The sequence below is a fragment of the Lolium rigidum genome, chromosome 2 (assembly GCF_022539505.1).
Source record: "Lolium rigidum isolate FL_2022 chromosome 2, APGP_CSIRO_Lrig_0.1, whole genome shotgun sequence".
Classification (NCBI taxonomy): Eukaryota; Viridiplantae; Streptophyta; class Magnoliopsida; order Poales; family Poaceae; genus Lolium; species Lolium rigidum.
The window spans coordinates 35,481,157-35,498,584 of NC_061509.1; the positions used below are offsets into that span (position 1 = coordinate 35,481,157).

Sequence of the window (17,428 nt, forward strand, 5' to 3'; positions counted from 1 at the left end):
GGCATATCTATGCCCATCAAAGAAGACCTAACCATGATTTCGTTATTTGATAAAACACCAAACGAATTAGAGGATGGAGGAGGAATCGAGTTACCTTCAAGGTTCCTTTTCTTTGTCAAGGCAGCAGCCTGCTCCATGATTGAGCCCATCTTTCCTTCCAGGTTGCGAGAGCTGACTCTTGTCTCCACTTCCGGAGGCACCGATTTCTCAACAGGGGAAACCACATCAATCACAGCAGTACTAGGTGACTGCACATAATATTCAGCCCTCCCCGAACCCTCGACCAATTCCTCATTCTCAACCTCTGTTACGACAGGGGACGATGACCATGTACACCCCTTCACCGCATTAGCATAAGAAGTTGCCATCCTACTATCAGAATTTATCACATCAGGGGAAACCACTTCTTTCTCAACCACAGGAGTAATGGGAGCGATGACAAGCTGAGAAGAAGGAATATGGCTCATTTCTTTTTCAACAACTAGCTGATCTACCATGTCGCCATCAGGAACGACCAACTCAGCAGCCACATCACCAATATTGATTTTGTTTTCACGAGCAATTGTGTCAATGAACAACTCAGAATCATTGTCACCAATGTCACTCTCCTCCTCTTCTTCAGATTCATGTTCCGACACCGTCGCAAGCGCCATGGCACAACTCTTCCCATACCCCGCACCACCAGATTGGGAAGTAGCACCAGTAAAGCCACCAGTAGATGCATCTGAGGCCGCAGCCGAGTATGTTTCAGTTCTAGCACGTTTAGGCGATGATGGTGTGGAGGAGTTAGCAACTGTCACCATATTTTTCACCACAGGAGGCCCATGAACCACCACCAACTCCACCTCATAAGCAAAAGTATAGAAGAAATCACCCAGGACACCCTCAGCAGTTTCAGCAAGCTTATCAACATCTCTGCAACCCAATAAGATTCTGCAAAACTCAGGTTTATGAAAAGTAGCCTGATCCACTTCCAAGGTAACACCAACCAGGGAACCAACATAAGCAACATTTGCATCACATCTTTTCTCAACAGGTATATTTTGGATCCGAACCCAAGCTTTGTTCAACATGCCAGAGGCTCCAATCGCCGCAGACCAAGGGGAAAGATTTATCACAGCATCAAAGGTTTTCATTTCCATACTTCTCCCATAGAACACAGCTTTATCCACCTCTTTTGCACTAGGAAATCTCATAGTATATTGCTTTGAATTCAACGGTCGAGCAGTACATCTCCACCCTGAACCCAAATATTCATTGAATTCTTTCTCAAGGTCTCTAGAGGTAGGATTACCCTCAAGAACAGTTATGACTAAGCTAGAAGCACGGTCCTTGACCTGCCTAGCTGATGAGGAATCATGAAAGTAGAAGAAGCCTTGACCAGGTTGCTGAAAACCACACATAGAAGCCACACATTCCCAAGGTAAAACAGCTTGACAAATCTGATTGATATGCCCTAATTTCCCACATCTCTCACAGCGAATGGTGGGACAACGAGCAGAGAAATGTGCATTACTGCCACAGTTAAGGCATGAAACATCACCATGAGACGATTTCCTCTCGACACGCTGTTGTTGTTGAAGCTGCGACGAGCGGTTGCCCGCGGCTGGGGCAACCGGAACCTTGTCCTTCCCAGATCCTTGTGCGGCGGCCGCCGCCGCTGCATACCATCGCGCGGAACCGCCTTCACTTGAGTTGTTGCCCCCGCCGCCGCTACCCCCATCGTCCCGCTGCCAGACGAGGTTGCGGTTGCCCCCGCCAGGACGAGCAGGGATGGAGTTACGGCATCCCGCACCACCAAACGCACCTCCACCACGCCTCCCGCCAGAGAAATTGCGCCCACCGCGATCTCCCATCGCCGATGTAGAGCCAACAGGATCGGTAGGATTTGTGGATTTGGAAGGAGAATTTAGCACCTGAGCAAAAGATCTATGGTCGCCGCCCAGTTTACCCAACCACCAGCCAAAGGAATCGGCGGCGATGGGCGGCGGCGGAACCCTGGAAGCTGTCCAGAAGTGGGCGAACAAGGAATCTAGGTCAAGCCCCGCAGGTCTCTCCCTAGATATACCTCTCGCGCCATGGGGGCCTGTTGCTGTAGCAGTTGGGCTCGATGGGCTTGACCCAAAATTTGCTGCAGCTCCCCCGTTCGAATCACCAATTCCCGCGCGTGAGGAATCCCGGCAAGGAGGCGCCGGTGAATCGATCACCGGAGCCACGATAGGAATCGCCGGCCGCAGAATCTTCACGCGGTTCGCCGGGAACTCGATGTGAGCCCCGCCGATCACCACCTCACCCGCCCGAAGATATCTCGCATCGATCGTAAGCCCCTCCGCATCGAGGAGAACAAGGCGTGCGATCTCCCGACGGAGGAAAAGCTCGCCGTCGAAGTGGACGGGCTCCGCCGCGGGCGCCGGAATAGTCGCCGTGTACGACACCCGCCACCTAGGGTTTCCAGCGGAGGAAGCCATCACCATCGGAAACTTGACCGTTGTCGAGTGTGGACGGTGTCCGCTCCTCCACGACGCGAGCCAAGACAGAAACGAAGCAAAAATAGATTTACACAAAAATAACCCTTTGTTGCAACTATAGCACAGACTGACCCTCCGGGCAAACTATTTCACTCATCTAACCCTTTTGTGTGGCGCCCCTCCCATGGGCGCCACACATGGCAGTGTGGCGCCCGTGCCTGCGGCGCCACTCTCCCAGCCGACGTGGCGCCGTCGATGATGAGATGGTGCGCCGATCCGACGTGGCAGGATGTGTGGCGCCCATGGGAGGGGCGCCACACTACTCTTTATATATAATGTCTGTCTAGAGATAACAGAAGACTGTGGTAGCTCAATCGGATGAAGCCTTTGCTTCTCAATCCTAGGTCATGAGTTTGAACCTCTGCGTCACCCGAATTTATTTTTATTTTTAAAAATTATGCTAGATATTGTAGTATGTTTAAAACATGAAATCTAGCCTCGTACTGTTTTGTAGAGTTTTTTTTATCTTCTCTTTCTTGCAAATCGACCCGTTAATAGTAGCTAACGCCTGGTACAGTTCGTCAAATCGGTGTGTTTTCTTGTTGTGCAGTGGAATAGTTGATCGAGAGTTGGAGCTTACATCTTGCTCGGTGAATATAAAGTTGTCGTGGAAGATGACCGGGCAGCTACTATTCACTTAGGTCCAACAAAAAAGTCAGCGCCAAGTGCACAGAAATGCTCTTAAATTTTGTGAAATTGCCTTTTCTCACCTCAACTTACATCAGTTATCCCTTCCTGCATGGTTCTGTACTCCTGTAGGTAGCAAAGCTTGTACTGAACTTCTTGAGCATGAAATCAACCCCATACTGCAGTTTCTGTCCATGAGGTCCATTTATATGAAAAATAGTGCAAGTGATCGACAACTGATCATTATGATGAAAAGTGCAATAAGTAATGTAGCTTTTCGTTAGCAAGTGAGTGGCACACAAATATGCTGGTCTACTCTTCTTATGGGCTCCAACTATAGTATTATGATACTATCTGATCAGCTAAACTAAATGCACTTATGTGTCCCTATGTTCTTGTAAATTCCATTTCACCTTACATATCCTGTCTACTGACTTTGCATTCACATGTTTCTCTTAACTGTGGTTGCTGCATTATAACTTCTATGATGAGCACAGTCCATGTAGGGAGCTCGGAGTTTCTTATCAACTTTGACAGCAATCATTTCAATGACTTTGAGACGTTAAATCCTCTTAACATATAGTCTTTCAGTTAATCTCCTGCACTCCTGCTACAGTGTAAGCTAATTTAGAATCTGAAACCCAAGGTGCTTTACATAAACAGTGTAAATTTGAGGTTTTATTTACAAATATGAGCTTTAGAATATCATGTTAGATAATTTTTTTATGTCCTCAAGTAGTAGTCATTGAATTTTTACACAAGGACCCATACTTCACGAAGTCCACTGCCTGTTTCTGCATATTTTCCTACCTAGTAGGAATGTTTGTTCTATTAAAGCAACTTTATAGCTCTGTTCTGCCTACAGATCAACTTCTGCAACATAATTTCAGTTAATTTGTGATGCTATGTGTGTGAGCTCTAAAATGTGGATTCACTTAGGCATCAGTTGTTCGTTTCTTGTATGTATTTGGAATGCCTCACAGCTCTTGCATCTGTAAATGAAAAATGTAGGTACAAAACTGCAAGGTGACTGAATTTCAGAAAACATGAAAGGAAAGGAAAAGAAGAAGACTGCAGGCTCACTGATGTAAAATGTATATCCTCGAAGTTGCATTAGTGATGGGGGGTCAACTCCCTAAATGCATAAAAGGAATTCTACTACAGCTGCGGCCTACATAAATTAAGAATTATTTTATGCATAGTCTGATGCTCGTGGTTGTTGTCTGTAACTCTTAAGTCACTAGATAGAGTCACCTAATTTTCTTTTATTTAAGTACTTAAGACAATTCTTCCTTCCTCTCAGGTTTTCATAAATAGCTTGGATAAGCCATATTGGACGGTTTGATGTCAAGGGTGGAAGGATAGGGTGAGGTATCGATACATTGTAAGTTTAGATGATGGAGCCCATCCTTTTACACAAAGCCACAGTTTCTTTGTGAATACTAGCTAGCTATAACACGTGCAGCTGTACCAGGCGTTAGCTACTATTAACGGGTCGATTTGCAAGCAAGAGATGATAAAAAAAAAACTCTACAAAACAGTACGAGGCTAGATTTCATGTTTTAAACATACTACAATGTCTAGCATAATTTTAAAAAATAAAAATAAATTCAAGTGGTGTGAAGGTTTGAACTCATGACCTAGGACTGGGAAGCAAAGGCTTCATCCAATTGAGCTACCACAATCTTCTGTTATTTTGTGACAGATATTATATATAAAGAGTAGTGTGGCGCCCCTCCCATGGGCGCCACACATCCTGCCACGTCGAATCGGCGCACCAACTCAGCGTCGATGGCCCCACATCGGCTGGGAGAGTGGCGCCGCAAGCACGGACGCCACACTGCCATGTGTGGCGTCCATGGAAGGGACGCCACACAAAAGGGTTAGATGAGTGAAATAGTTTGCCTGGAAGGTCAGTAAATCGCCCGTTCGCGCACGCAAAGCAAAAAGCCCGTCGTCGGCACGACGTGATTTTCCAGGCGGTCCTCTCGTCACCTTGTCCAAGGGGTGCGCGGGCGCACGTGTCCGGCGGCCCGGATCTCGCCTCGGATCCTCCTCCTCAGGGCATGTACAATAGTTTAGACAGTAGTCGTCTGTACGCCTCGTCCACGTCACTTCTAGACGGTACAACAGATAGCTTATACAGCGAGTAGTCTGGAGTAGAGATGATGCGCAGTTACCAGCACTCTCCTGAACAGGTACTCATGGCCCACCACGATCTGGGGAAATAGTCGAGGGCCTATCTACAACGGGAGAGGAGACTATCTGTAAGGGGCTATCAACACGGAAATAGACCGTCTGTAATATTACAGACAGGCTCGTCCGTTTTCTCCTTTCTCTCCCTTCCACGTCGTACACACTCCTACGTGTCACATGTTACAGACAGCTGAGTAGACGCTGTTGTACATGCCCTCACTCCTCACTCCTCACTCCTCGCTGCAGGACTGCGGAGCTTGTCCCCTTCCTCCCTCCCTCCCTCCAATGGCATTTTGATTTCCTGCGCTGCGCGCGCCGCTTCCTCCTCCACGTGCACTCGCTCGCTCCTGCTGCCGTGCCTTGTGGATTTCCTCGCCTGCTTGCTTGCTTGCGGGCGGGTGGGCTGGTTGGTTGAGGAGGAGGGCTGCAGGCGCCCGCCACGGCTGCCGCGCCAGGTGGTGCCTAGGTGAGGTGGGTGGCGGCTCACGGGTTCTGCGCGCGCCGCCTTTGCTTTTACTCACAAGGAAAGTGCCGCCTCGCCTCCCGCCGCGCGGCGCTCGTGACGCCCCAACCGCCCCAACGGCGACGCCGCCCCGCCGCACCAGCCTATATCTCGAGCCCCTGCGCAGTGCCGTTGCTCGCTGTCCACCGCCGATCCCCGCGCCGCGCTCGGGCTCGACTGGTTCTGGGGCTTTGCCGCCGGCCGTGGATGAGCATGGGCCGCTACGCCAGCGCGACGACGGATCCGGACTGGAGCGGGGCCGGCCAGGCGGTCCTGCTCCGCTCGCCCCGGGGCGCCACCGCGCGGGTGCGTGCGTCCCCCCTCTCTCTCCGCACCACCTGCTCTGAGCGGCGGCGTCGCTGCGCTGCTGGGTCCGGTGGCCGGTGGCTATTGGTTTCTGATGCTTTTCTTGTTGGCGTTTGATCGCAGGTGAGCCTGCACGGCGGCCAGGTCGTCTCCTGGACCAACGACCGCGGCGACGAGCTCCTCTTCACCAGCACCAAGGTCTGCTCCTGGCCCTGACTCTTAACCTGCTCTGTTCTGAACATTTACACTGCGAGATGTACGCATTTTCTGAACATTCACACTAGAGGAAAGAAAGAGTGTTCAAGCATGCCCTCTGAAAGACTGAAACTGAATCCGTACAACTTTCCCATAGTGTGTACTATGTAGTGATGGCTGGAGAAGACAAACAGGGAATCGGTTGCATTAGTTCATACTTCGTGCTTTGCCCCGTTGCTGCCTGCTGGTGCCTGCCTCCATAGCTCCTTAGAGCATCCCCACTCGTTGGCGCTCCCCACGCCCAAATCCGGCGAAATTTTCGTCCGGATTGGATGAAGTTTTGGCGTGGGGAGCGCTAGTTTCCCAGCCGCGTGCCCAGGCGAAGTCGACGATGCGAATTTAAAAAACGGAAACTTGACAAACTTCGGCTAAATTCGGGTGAATATAGACTAAGTTTAATGATATTTAGACTAAAACGGGCGGAGTTCATACATAGAGGCCGAATTCGACTATATTTCGAATTCGGCTACGGGAATTCAAACGCTAATTTTAAAACACGGCGCTCTACATGCCCATACGGCGGTAGAACACCGTGTAGTCGTCGCCGCCGTCGTCGGAGCCGTCGTCCTCGACCTTCGGCACCTTCGGCTGCGCGGCCTGGCTGCTGCTGCCCTGGCCGGCGTCTCCCCACCCCGGGGATGGCTTGTACCAGTCGTCGTCGGAGGACTCGAGGTCGACGACGGGGACAGCGACGCCGGATGGAGGTGTCGCAGGACGGCGGTACCGCGCGACATCGTCGTTGGCGGTTGGAGCGGCGCGGGCGGCGAGTTGGCGTGCGGCGGCCGGGTCCAGCAGCCGCCGCCGCTGCTCCGCCTCTCGGCGCGCGCCGGTCGCGCCGGCCCGGTCCGGTGCGGCGTCGTCCGCGCGCTTCTCCTCCTCCATGTCGGCAAGCGACCTGGCGATCGCCTCCGCCATCGCGGCCTCCTCCGCGCGCTTCGCCTCCTCGTCGGCGAGCTGGCTTGCGGCGGCCTCTTTCTTCGTCTTCTTCCGGCCGCTCTGCGGCGCGGAAGGCTGTTCTCGGATGACGAGGGCGCCGGCTCCTTCTTGACGCGCACCGGCGTCGAAGGCGACGTCGCCTCCTCCCGCTTCACCGGCGCCAAGGATGACCTTGACGCCGATCCGGAAGACGACGAGCTGGCAGCCATGCGCCGTGGCTGCCAGGACGCTTCCCCGACGGCGGCTCGCCGATGCCCTCGATGCCGATAGAGGGGGCATCGTGAGCACCGGGGAGTTGCCGCCCTCGATGTGCTCGATGACGGCCTCGAGTGTCCGGCCCGGCGCGCCCCACCACCGTCGGCGGCCCGCGGCGTTGTTGCGCGCAGGCGGAGGCGGCGGGCCGTCGTAGGCCGCCAGCTCCCGCTCCCACCGCTGGAGGAAGTAGGAGTTCCACCGCGTGTAGTTGTCGGGGTGGTGGCGCGGGTCGGCGCGCTCCTCGTCGGTCATCGTCATCCTCGCCTCCTCGATGGCGACGTCGAGGGCATGGCCCCGCGGCGGCGGCGGGATTGGAACGCCGCCGGCACTTAGCCGCCGGCCGCCTCCGGGAGGCCTCGTGTCCGGCGGGCAGGGGTACCCCGCCTGGTGGAGGAGGTGCCCCTCCCACGCGTGGAGAGACCGGCGGGCGAAGCCGTTGTTGGCTGCGCCGTCGTCGTCGTAGAACGCCATCTTGAGAGTAGAGGGAGAGTGGAGGGAGAGTGGAGCACGGGGTATATAGGCGTGGCTGGCGCGGGGATTAAATGCCGCGTGGATCGCGGCGAGCTGACCGGCGGCAGCCTTTAGTGCGCGCGGAAGACGATGCGTGCGCGGAAGACGAAGACATTAACTCGCCGCGTGGCCGGCGAATGCATGCCGGCGGCAGGCTTTTACAGCGCGCGAAGACGACGACATTAACTCGCCGCGTGGCCGGCGAATGCAGACCGGCGGCAGGCTTTTACAGCGCGCGGAAGACGATGCGATGAGGACGACGATCGGTTTCTCTCGCCGACAAGTTGGGGCCACCAGACGCGCGGGAAGTTTCCTCGCCGTTTCGCGCGCTTTCGTTTCGTCCGGAGTCCCCGAGCGCTCCCCGGGGGCCGGGGGCGTGGGATCGCCGGATGAATTTAGGCCCAAATCCGGACGAAAACGAGGAACCGGGGGCGCGACTGGGCCGAATTTCGCCGTCCGGATGGAAAAAACGCTCGCCGGGGGCCTGTTCGGGGGGACGAGTGGAGATGCTCTTACTCTTATGTGCTTGGCCTTGGGTTTCTGGTTTCGTTGATCTCGGCATTCGTCTCATCTTTAGGACATTGTGGGCCACTGGGTCTGTATCAGTTACTTGCTCTTATGTGCTCTCTTGTATTACCAAGCACTTGCATAACCGGAGCTGTTGTCGTGCAGGCAAACCTGAAGCCACCCAAGGCGATGCGCGGTGGAATTCCGATATGCTTTCCACAGGTACCACACTATTCCATCCTAAAGAAAGTTTCTAGTAGTATTTGATTATCTGCACATCAGACACTGCAAATATACTTTAACTCTTGGTGGTTCTGATAACTGCAAAACTCATCTCAGTTCGGAAACTGCGGGACCCTGGAGCGACATGGATTTGCGAGGAATAGGATGTGGGCTTTAGATGAGGAGCATCAGCCACTGAATCGTAGTGACAGTGGCAGCAGAGCTTTCGTTGACCTTATCCTAAAGCCATCTGAAGAAGACCTCAAGTGCTGGCCACATTGGTATGCATTTCAGTTGATTAATCTTTATTGACTTTTGGTGGCAACTAAGTGAGGGCCCGGTGTCAAAATTCTTTAACCGAGTCATTTAAATGCTTGGTTGACCACCCGAAGCCCGGTACCTGTGATGGTACTTTCTTGGCAATACTCAGTATGATTTGCTTATGTGTATGATTAATTAGAAAAAAAAAAGAATTTAGGGAGAGGATGCAGTGTGTGTAGATGTTTAGGACATGAAAATGGGAGTGGATTCAGATGTCTTCTCGTTCTTGTTTTGTATTCGTATTCACTGATCACATGCTTTACCTAACGACTTACAATTTTTGTTGCAGTTTTGAGTTCCGCCTGAGAATCTCTCTTTCAAAGGATGGTGACCTCTCACTAGTGTCACGCATCAGAAATGTTAATGGCAAGCCATTCAGTTTCTCATTTGGCTATCACACATATATCTCTGTTTCTGACATCAGGTTAGTAAATATTAATTCAACAGTGATGTATGTTAGTATACTTAAATCCATTCACCCGACATACTTCTTGTTGATGTCATACAATGCTCACATAAGTGGTTTGTTGTGTCTCGTTAATTCCAGCGAGGTGAGGATAGAAGGCTTGGAGACCCTTGATTATCTGGACAATCTTAGCCAGCGAGAACGTCATACAGAACAAGGGGATGCCATAACATTTGAATCCGAGGTGAATATTACTTCAACAGTTATGTATGTTAGTATACTTTAATCCATTGACACGAGCTGAAACTCTTCTTTTCAATGTCAAGTATTTCACTTCACACTAGTAATAGTAGAATTGTACCTCCCTACAGTAGATTGACCGAGTGTACATTAGCTCACCAGTACATGTGCAAATATTTTGCAGGTTGACCGAGTGTACGTTAGCTCACCAAATGTAATAGCGGTTCTCGACCATGAGAAGAAGCGCACCTTTGTCATAAGAAAGGAAGGACTTCCTGACACTGGTAAGATATGTCCACCCATCCATTTCCTACCGTCCAGCGAAACCACAACAGCAACAGTCTGAAATTTCCGCCCTATCCATTTTGCTGTGCCGCTCGCCAGTCGTGTGGAATCCATGGGAGAAGAAGTCGAAGACGATGCCGGACTTTGGTGACGAGGAGTACAAACAGACGCTGTGTGTCGACGCTGCTGCGGTGGAGAGATCGATCACTCTGAAACCAGGGGAGGAGTGGACAGGGAAGCTCGAGCTTTCCGCCGTCCCGTCAACAAACTGCAGCGATCATCTGGATCAGCCTGGTATCATGTAATCTTAGGATGTAGTGTTGTGATAGGGTATAGTGCTATTTATAGCCACCTGCCAGGAGAACAAAAAAAGGGGCGACTCTTTCATTTTGACATTTTGTACATTAGATAAGTAGGTCCCTGTGATCAACAAGCATCAATGAATTTGAACCATCCCCTGTGATATGATCAACCAGCAGCGATGAATTTGACTAATCCTTGGCCGATCATTCAGTTTTTGCCTGGCGGAGACATGGTTTTGTTCCAAAAAGAAAAACTGCATTGCCTATGGTGTTGCCGGCCGGAGGATCTAATTGATTTACATGAGCATCGACGACGCAGAGGCCAGCAAGCAGGCGGCGAGGCTGAGCAGGTGACGCGCCGCCGTGACGTCGCTGGACGAGCTGGCGGCGAGGTCGTCGACCCGCGACTGTTGCGCGACGGCTGAGACGTTGATGGTGAGCTTCTGCCCCTCCTCGCAGTGCTTGCCGACGCCGCAGAAGTAGTAGCGCGGGCCGGGCTGGGTGAGCTCGATGATGGTTGGACCGTTCTGGTACCGGTTGGTGATGTTGCGCATGCTGCACCCCACGAACAGGTCCTTGCTCGGCACCTCCACGATGTTGTACACCCCGCTCCGGTAGAGGAACACTGCGAACGTACACCGACATCCACGGCGACGATCGCCGACGTCAAGAATGGCCGATGGCAAAGAAGACGAAGGAGGAGGTGAGAAGAATTTGTTGATGAATCGACTTACTGAGCTTGTCGCCGATGCTGATGTTCCTGGTGCGGGCCCACTCCTCGTAGTAGGTCCGGTTGGGTGCGATCCGCCAGCCCTTGCCGGCGCCGACGATGTGGTAGATACCCGCCGACGAGCCGGCGACGAGGGACGCCACGACCACCGACAGGAGCAGCAACGAGAGGTGGCCCTTGCTCCTCGCCATCGGACGACCGATCTGCCGGCCTGATCTTGATTTCTCAATCGACGATTCTCGATAGCTTATTCGATTCGTACGTACGTCCTTCTCCCTAGGCCGGCCAGAACCTCCTTCGCTTCCCTTCCTCCGAGCCTGGACGCAAGTACGCACGTGTGCAAGAGAAAAAAAAGGGAGAGAAGCAATGGAGGGTTACCTACCTCCGTCGGAGATCTAGCTAGCTGCCATTACGCATGCATGCATGTGATCGAGCAAGACTCCGGGGAGTTGGGTAACATCCCTGGGATGAACTTGACTATTTTTGCTCTTGTTAGTTACTGCCTCAGGCTAATAATGTACCAATATTGGCATGTGTGTGATGGTCAACTTGTAGCCAACGGACGTTCGGTTCAGAGTTTCATTTTTTTTTTTGAAAAGGAGAAGCCTAGCCTCATTCAGAATTAACAACATCCAATATTCATGATTAAAAAACTTTGATCATCAGTTAATCAACGAGCTAGTTAAAATAGAGACTTTACTAAGAACTCTTGTCTATTAAACACACTAGTATTAAAGTTTCCGGTTAATAGAATTCTAGCATGGGAAATAAACATCTATTACAAACATGGAATAAGATAATAACCATTTCATCATTGCATCTAGGGCATATGCATATTCCCTTCATCATGTGCTTCCTTTATATCTATTTGTACCAGTGATGCTTATCAATAGGTTGCAAATCCTTGTATAGGATATTAACAGATCTACAATGCCTCTATCAAAGGAGATACATAGTTTTTCTTATCCATGTTGAATTAAATAACTAGCTCATGATTTTTAAGGTGATATAAGCTTAGCTTTTACTTGTGCCCTGATTTATATAGATTGGTACTTATTGCTTGTAATGTCTTGATTGAAGCTATACATCCTTTTAGTGATATTTCCATGTTAAGAAGTAGGTGCTTTTAATTGTTATTCTTGGCTTCCGATCCTTAGGATAACATGATGTTAAATAAAACCTTCTCCAACAACCAGATAGGTTGGAGAGAGTGATGATATGGCTGTATTTTATGGTGTTTGATCCATTTGATCAACATCAGTGCTTTAATCCTATTAGTTTGAGTTCAACCTGATGTTTGTAGAGAAGCGTTGGTCTTCGCTACACGTGTGCGTATAGTCCCAAGTAGGTTCGCATGACAAAATAGTGCTCCATAGGTCAACTCCGATATTTGATATTTATTAGTATGTCGGTTTCAATTTATACTCTAGAAGTTTCTATTAATCTGCTTAGATAATTATATGCTATAAGTCAAAATATTTTCACGTCATAGGTAAAGGTATTTAGCAATAGAGAAATATAGATGGACATATGCACAAAAATATACATATACATTAAGATTTTAATCAGAGACATGTTTTTGATTCTTACAAGCATAGCCGGTTCCATAAATTGTTGTGGGGTGATCATTTGTAAAGAAAGCTAATGAATTTTTTTTACAACTTTGTCATAACAAAGTATGTTTATACACTGTAAATATATAATGAATTAAATTTATTAATTAATATTTAACAAGATGGTTAAGTCGTTGAGTATGCTCAAAAATAGTACACTTATTAAGAATGTATGATACATATAAGCTATAAAGATGTATACATGTTTAGTATAAATTTGCATCTCCTGTTGCTCCTAAAGTTGTGAGTCCACTCACACATTTTTTAAGACTGTGTTTATAGATAGCATATTGTCTCTTCACATACGTGCTAAATTGCAACAACTACATGGTTTAGTTGCACCCAACTAAACCATATGACATCTCATATCAGTATGGTCAGTACTAGGTTGAGTTGCAACAACTATATGATTTAGTTGCATTAGTTATCCCCTACAGTAAAGGTGTCAAAAAAGTTGCATTAATTGTTTGCTTAAGTTGCAACAACTGCAAGGTTTTGTTGCATCCATTATTAGGTTAAGTTGTAGCAACTATAGGCACGGGCGGAGCGCCTTGGAGGCGAAAATGGGCTGCAGCCCCCCCTTCCAAAAAAAAGTAACAGTCTATGGATCGGAAGTATTAGCTAGTATTTTGGAAGGTTTTGTATAGCACATGGGAGCAGCAAAAAGCCCTCGGTTCTCACCCCGCTCTTCCCCACATCAATGCAATGGGTCATGGGTGGCTGGTCTCTAGATTCTCATTGGCTTTCTTACGGGATATGGGGCCTGATGGATAGTGGGTTGATGATTTTCCTTGTTGGGTATTGGTAGATCTTGGAGTTTGCTCCTTCTATTTTTCAGTACAAATAGAACTATAACTCGCTTAATATATTAATCTCATAGAAAATCAAGAAATCGCTTATGCGCATTGGTGGGTCTTGGCAACACAAAATATCTTTCCTCTCTTACTTGTTAATCCATCTGTCCATCGATATGTATAAAGTTAGCCATTGACTTAAAACAGTAAAATTAAAATGTAAATTTTGATCAACTTTATATAAAAAAGTATTAAACTATTCCTTCCATCTCATGAATCTTATTTGAGATTTGTCAAAATCTAGATGTATCTATATACTATTTAATTTCTAGATATATCTAAATTTAGACAAATATCAGACAAAAGCCAAATATATACTTAGTTTTTGAGCGGATAGAGGATGTAAATTCCTAAAACCAATAAAGCAAGTGCATTTTCAAGATTAAGAGTCATTTTTTATGGTAAAATGAAGTTACACCAAAATTGGCGTGAATAGTTGATTTGTCGCACAACAGTTTTTTTAATCCCCCCTCTGGTTTCGGTCACGCTCCGCCACTGACTACAGGGTTTTGTTGCACCTATTATTATGCTATTAAGTTGCAACAACTATAGAAGTTGCATCATTATTAGATTAATCTTTTTTTGCATCCATTGTCGAACCTAGTTATAGATGGAACATACACAATTGCATTGTTGTTCCTACTTAGCATGTTTTTGGGAAGCTTTTTTGATCCAACACCTGATAAGTTGCTTATCCCATGATTCATGTTGCTTGGAGACACTAAAATTTGCTAATGTATTTGATGAAACGTTGCATGGGTTGCCGGTATGTGTTGGAATGCATGTACTACTAATAGGTGCAATCCCGACACAAACTTCACGCATGCAGTTCGCAGAGTAAAATCGTTTGCGATATTTTGAATAAAGAAAACGGTTAGGTTAAAATAACCGTACACCTCACCAAATATTTGACCCCGTCTGCAATCTACGATAAACACACACAATAGTAGAGACACACAACGTAAGTGGAGCAGTCTCTTTTCGTAGATGATTCTAGTATCGTAATCATATGCAGTAGGTAACCCTTCTCCCAAAAAAGAATAAAAGACTCGTCCTCTCTCCTTCCCCGTGCGGCCATGCCAGGCCGGCGGCTAGTGGGTCTTTGCGAGATGCGTCGGTGGGTGGCGGTGGCGGTGGAGAAAGTTCATGCAGACCCTTTATTAGACCATAAGTATTCGACGGGCCACGACTTACACTGATGGGATTCGTAGCATAGAAAACAAAAAATTTCCTACCGCAAGAACGAACAACAAGCCAAGATCCAATCTAGAAGATGGTAGCAACGAGAAGATCATGAGACTAACCCTCGAAGATTCCAAAGCCTACGAGATTAGATCTTGTTGTTGATGTAGTCGATCACTTGCCGCTTTCAAAAGCGCGTAGAAGATCTTGACGGTGCCACAGTCGGGCAGCACCTCCGTACTCGATCACACGTACGGTGTTGATGACGACGTCCTTCTCCCCGTTCCAGCGGGCAGCGGATGTAGTAGATCCTTCTCGTAATCCCAACAACACAACGGCGTGATGTCGGTGGTGGTGGAGATCTCCGGCAGGGCTTCGCCGTAGCCGTGCAAGAGGGAGGAGGAGGAAGGGACGGCTAGGGTTTGGGGAGAGGGGGCAAGGGCTGCGACTTGTGGTGCCCTTGGAGTGCCCCTTGGTCCCTTTAAATAGGTGGCCAAGCCCCGTGGGTCGTCCATAAACCTGCCCCCAAGTTTGACTGAGTTCCGACAGGTTTTCGGTTCCAAAAACCTACTCCTACTCAGACTCTTTTGCCAATTCCGAAATTGCATTAAGGAAAGACTCCTTTTCCCTTAAGGCAACGTGGTTGCACCTATTATGGAACCCTCCGGACTTCCTTAGAAAACCCTGGTCGTCCCAGACACTTCCGGAACCTTCCATAATATTCCAGACTATTTCGGTCCTTCCAAAACCTTCTAGAAGCTCCGGTCAAAATACCGGACTTTTTCCGAACCCTGGAAAATGACTTCCCATGTATGAATCTTATTCTCCGAACCATTCCGAACCTCCTCGTGATGTCTTGGATCCCATCCGAGACTCCGAACAATATTCGAGCTCCATTCCATATTCCATATCTACTTAAAACGACATCAAACCTTAAGTGTGTCACCCTATGGTTCGAGAACTATGCGGACATGATCGAGACTCTTCTCCGATCAATAACTAATAGAGGGACCTGGAGATCCATAATATATCCCACATATTCAACGGTAACTTCGTGATCAAAAGAACCATTAACATACGATACCAATTCCCTTTGTCGCGCGATACTTTACTTGTCTGAGGTTCGATCATCGGTATCTCCATACCTAGTTCAACCTCGTTACCGACAAGTACTCTTTATTCGTACTGTGGTATGTCATCTCTTGTGACCTTGTCACATGCTTGCAAGCTAATTAGATGCACTGTTCAAAAAATCGGCCGAGATACCGATTTATCGTGAATCGGGTGGTAACCGATAAGATTTCAACATATCGGCCAGTTTATCGCGTCACCGATATTTTAGCTGATTTTATGCATGAAAGCCGATATTTTGCCCGATTTTTACTCTCATGACCGATATTTTGGTTGTTTGTTATTGAAACTTTAATGAATTTTGGTATGGCAGACAATATTTTCGTCCTATGATTTTGTAGAATTGTGCATTAGTTCAAATTTTACATTATTATTGGTTCAAATGAAAGGAACCAAGGTAATACTTATGTGCAATGCTCTAATATTATTTTTTGCATTGCATATTATAGAATATTTAGTGTAAAAAATAAGCCAATAAATGGCTTAGCGATAAAATCGATTAATCGGCCGATAAACGATTAATCCTCATTTTAAGGCCGACCGATAAGTTAAGATTAACGATTTCTTGAACATTGATTAGATGTCATTCCACCGAGAGGGCCCAGAGTATATCTATCTGTCATTAGGATGGACAAATCCCACTATTGATACAAGTGCCTCAACCCTATACTTTCCGAACACTTAATGCCACCTTTATAGCCACCCATTTACGCAGTGGCGTTTGATGTAATCAAAGTACCCTTCCGGTATAAATGATTTACATGATCTCATGGTCGAAGGACTAGGTTACTATGTATCTGAAAGCTTATAGCAAGTTGAACTTAATGACTTGATCTTTATGCTATGCTTACTATGGGTGTGTGTCCATCACATCATTCACCTAATGATATGATCTTGTTATTAATAACATCCAATGTTCATGATCAGGAAACCATGATCATCTATTAATCAACAAGCTAGTTAAATGAGAGACTTACTAGGGACTCTGGTTGTTTACACAACACACATGTATTAATGTTTCCGGTTAATACAATTATAGCATGGGGTGTAAACATTTATCATGAACACTAAGATATAACAATAATCAATTTATTATTGCCTCTCGGGCATATCTCCAACATACACACCAACCCTGATGTTTTTGATCCCACATCTAGCACTAGCGATGAGTTAGGGATGCATGGCTGTCGGTGAAAACGAGCTCCGACTCCGGTCAAGGTAGGCGATGGCGCGTCTACATATGTGTCGTTACCTTGTTGAAGGCATCACCGTTGCAGCCACCATCTACCCACTCGTGTTGTTCTGAGGGAAACGTATCCCGGATCGGACGATGGTAGCGCTATCAGTCTCGCTCTATCTCATGAGGGCATTGTTTTTTAACGTTTGCTAGATCGAGGAGGCAAGAGGTGGAGTGGTGTGCATCTACCGCGTCGATGACGGCGAATCTCGGTTGTGTGGCGGGTTCTGAGTGACAAACATGATGTGATGGACTCGCGCAAGGCGAGGGAGCTGTATGGTGT

The 17,428-nt window shown here is 48.1% G+C and overlaps 2 protein-coding genes across 2 annotated transcripts; one reads left to right on the top strand and one right to left on the bottom strand.

Moving 5' to 3' along the window:
* Window positions 1-6,060: 6,060 nt before the first annotated feature.
* On the top strand, window positions 6,061-10,436 carry LOC124686224 (putative glucose-6-phosphate 1-epimerase). The gene is made up of 8 exons (XM_047220214.1): window positions 6,061-6,159; window positions 6,283-6,357; window positions 8,788-8,844; window positions 8,962-9,125; window positions 9,455-9,589; window positions 9,713-9,815; window positions 9,996-10,095; window positions 10,196-10,436. Exons 1-8 carry the CDS (start codon window positions 6,061-6,063, stop codon window positions 10,399-10,401), a joined length of 939 nt encoding a protein of 312 aa, XP_047076170.1. The 3' UTR covers window positions 10,402-10,436.
* A 258-nt stretch (window positions 10,437-10,694) lies between these two features.
* LOC124689494 (umecyanin-like) lies at window positions 10,695-11,319 on the bottom strand. The gene is made up of 2 exons (XM_047223018.1): window positions 11,133-11,319; window positions 10,695-11,023 (listed from the first exon to the last, which is right to left on the bottom strand). The coding sequence occupies exons 1-2, from the start codon at window positions 11,317-11,319 to the stop codon at window positions 10,695-10,697; spliced, it is 516 nt and encodes a 171-aa protein (XP_047078974.1).
* Between the last annotated feature and the right edge of the window lie 6,109 nt (window positions 11,320-17,428).

Bases quoted from the DNA above. Each gene is read 5' to 3' on its own strand.
- LOC124686224 (XM_047220214.1), top strand. From the start codon at position 6,061: ATGAGCATGGGCCGCTACGCCAGCGCGACGACGGATCCGGACTGGAGC. The intron at 6,160-6,282 runs GTGCGTGCGTCC...GTTTGATCGCAG, and splicing joins CCCGGGGCGCCACCGCGCGG to GTGAGCCTGCACGGCGGCCA. The intron at 9,816-9,995 runs GTGAATATTACT...AATATTTTGCAG, and splicing joins CCATAACATTTGAATCCGAG to GTTGACCGAGTGTACGTTAG.
- LOC124689494 (XM_047223018.1), bottom strand. From the start codon at position 11,319: ATGGCGAGGAGCAAGGGCCACCTCTCGTTGCTGCTCCTGTCGGTGGTC. The intron at 11,024-11,132 runs GTAAGTCGATTC...GTACGTTCGCAG, and splicing joins CAGCATCGGCGACAAGCTCA to TGTTCCTCTACCGGAGCGGG.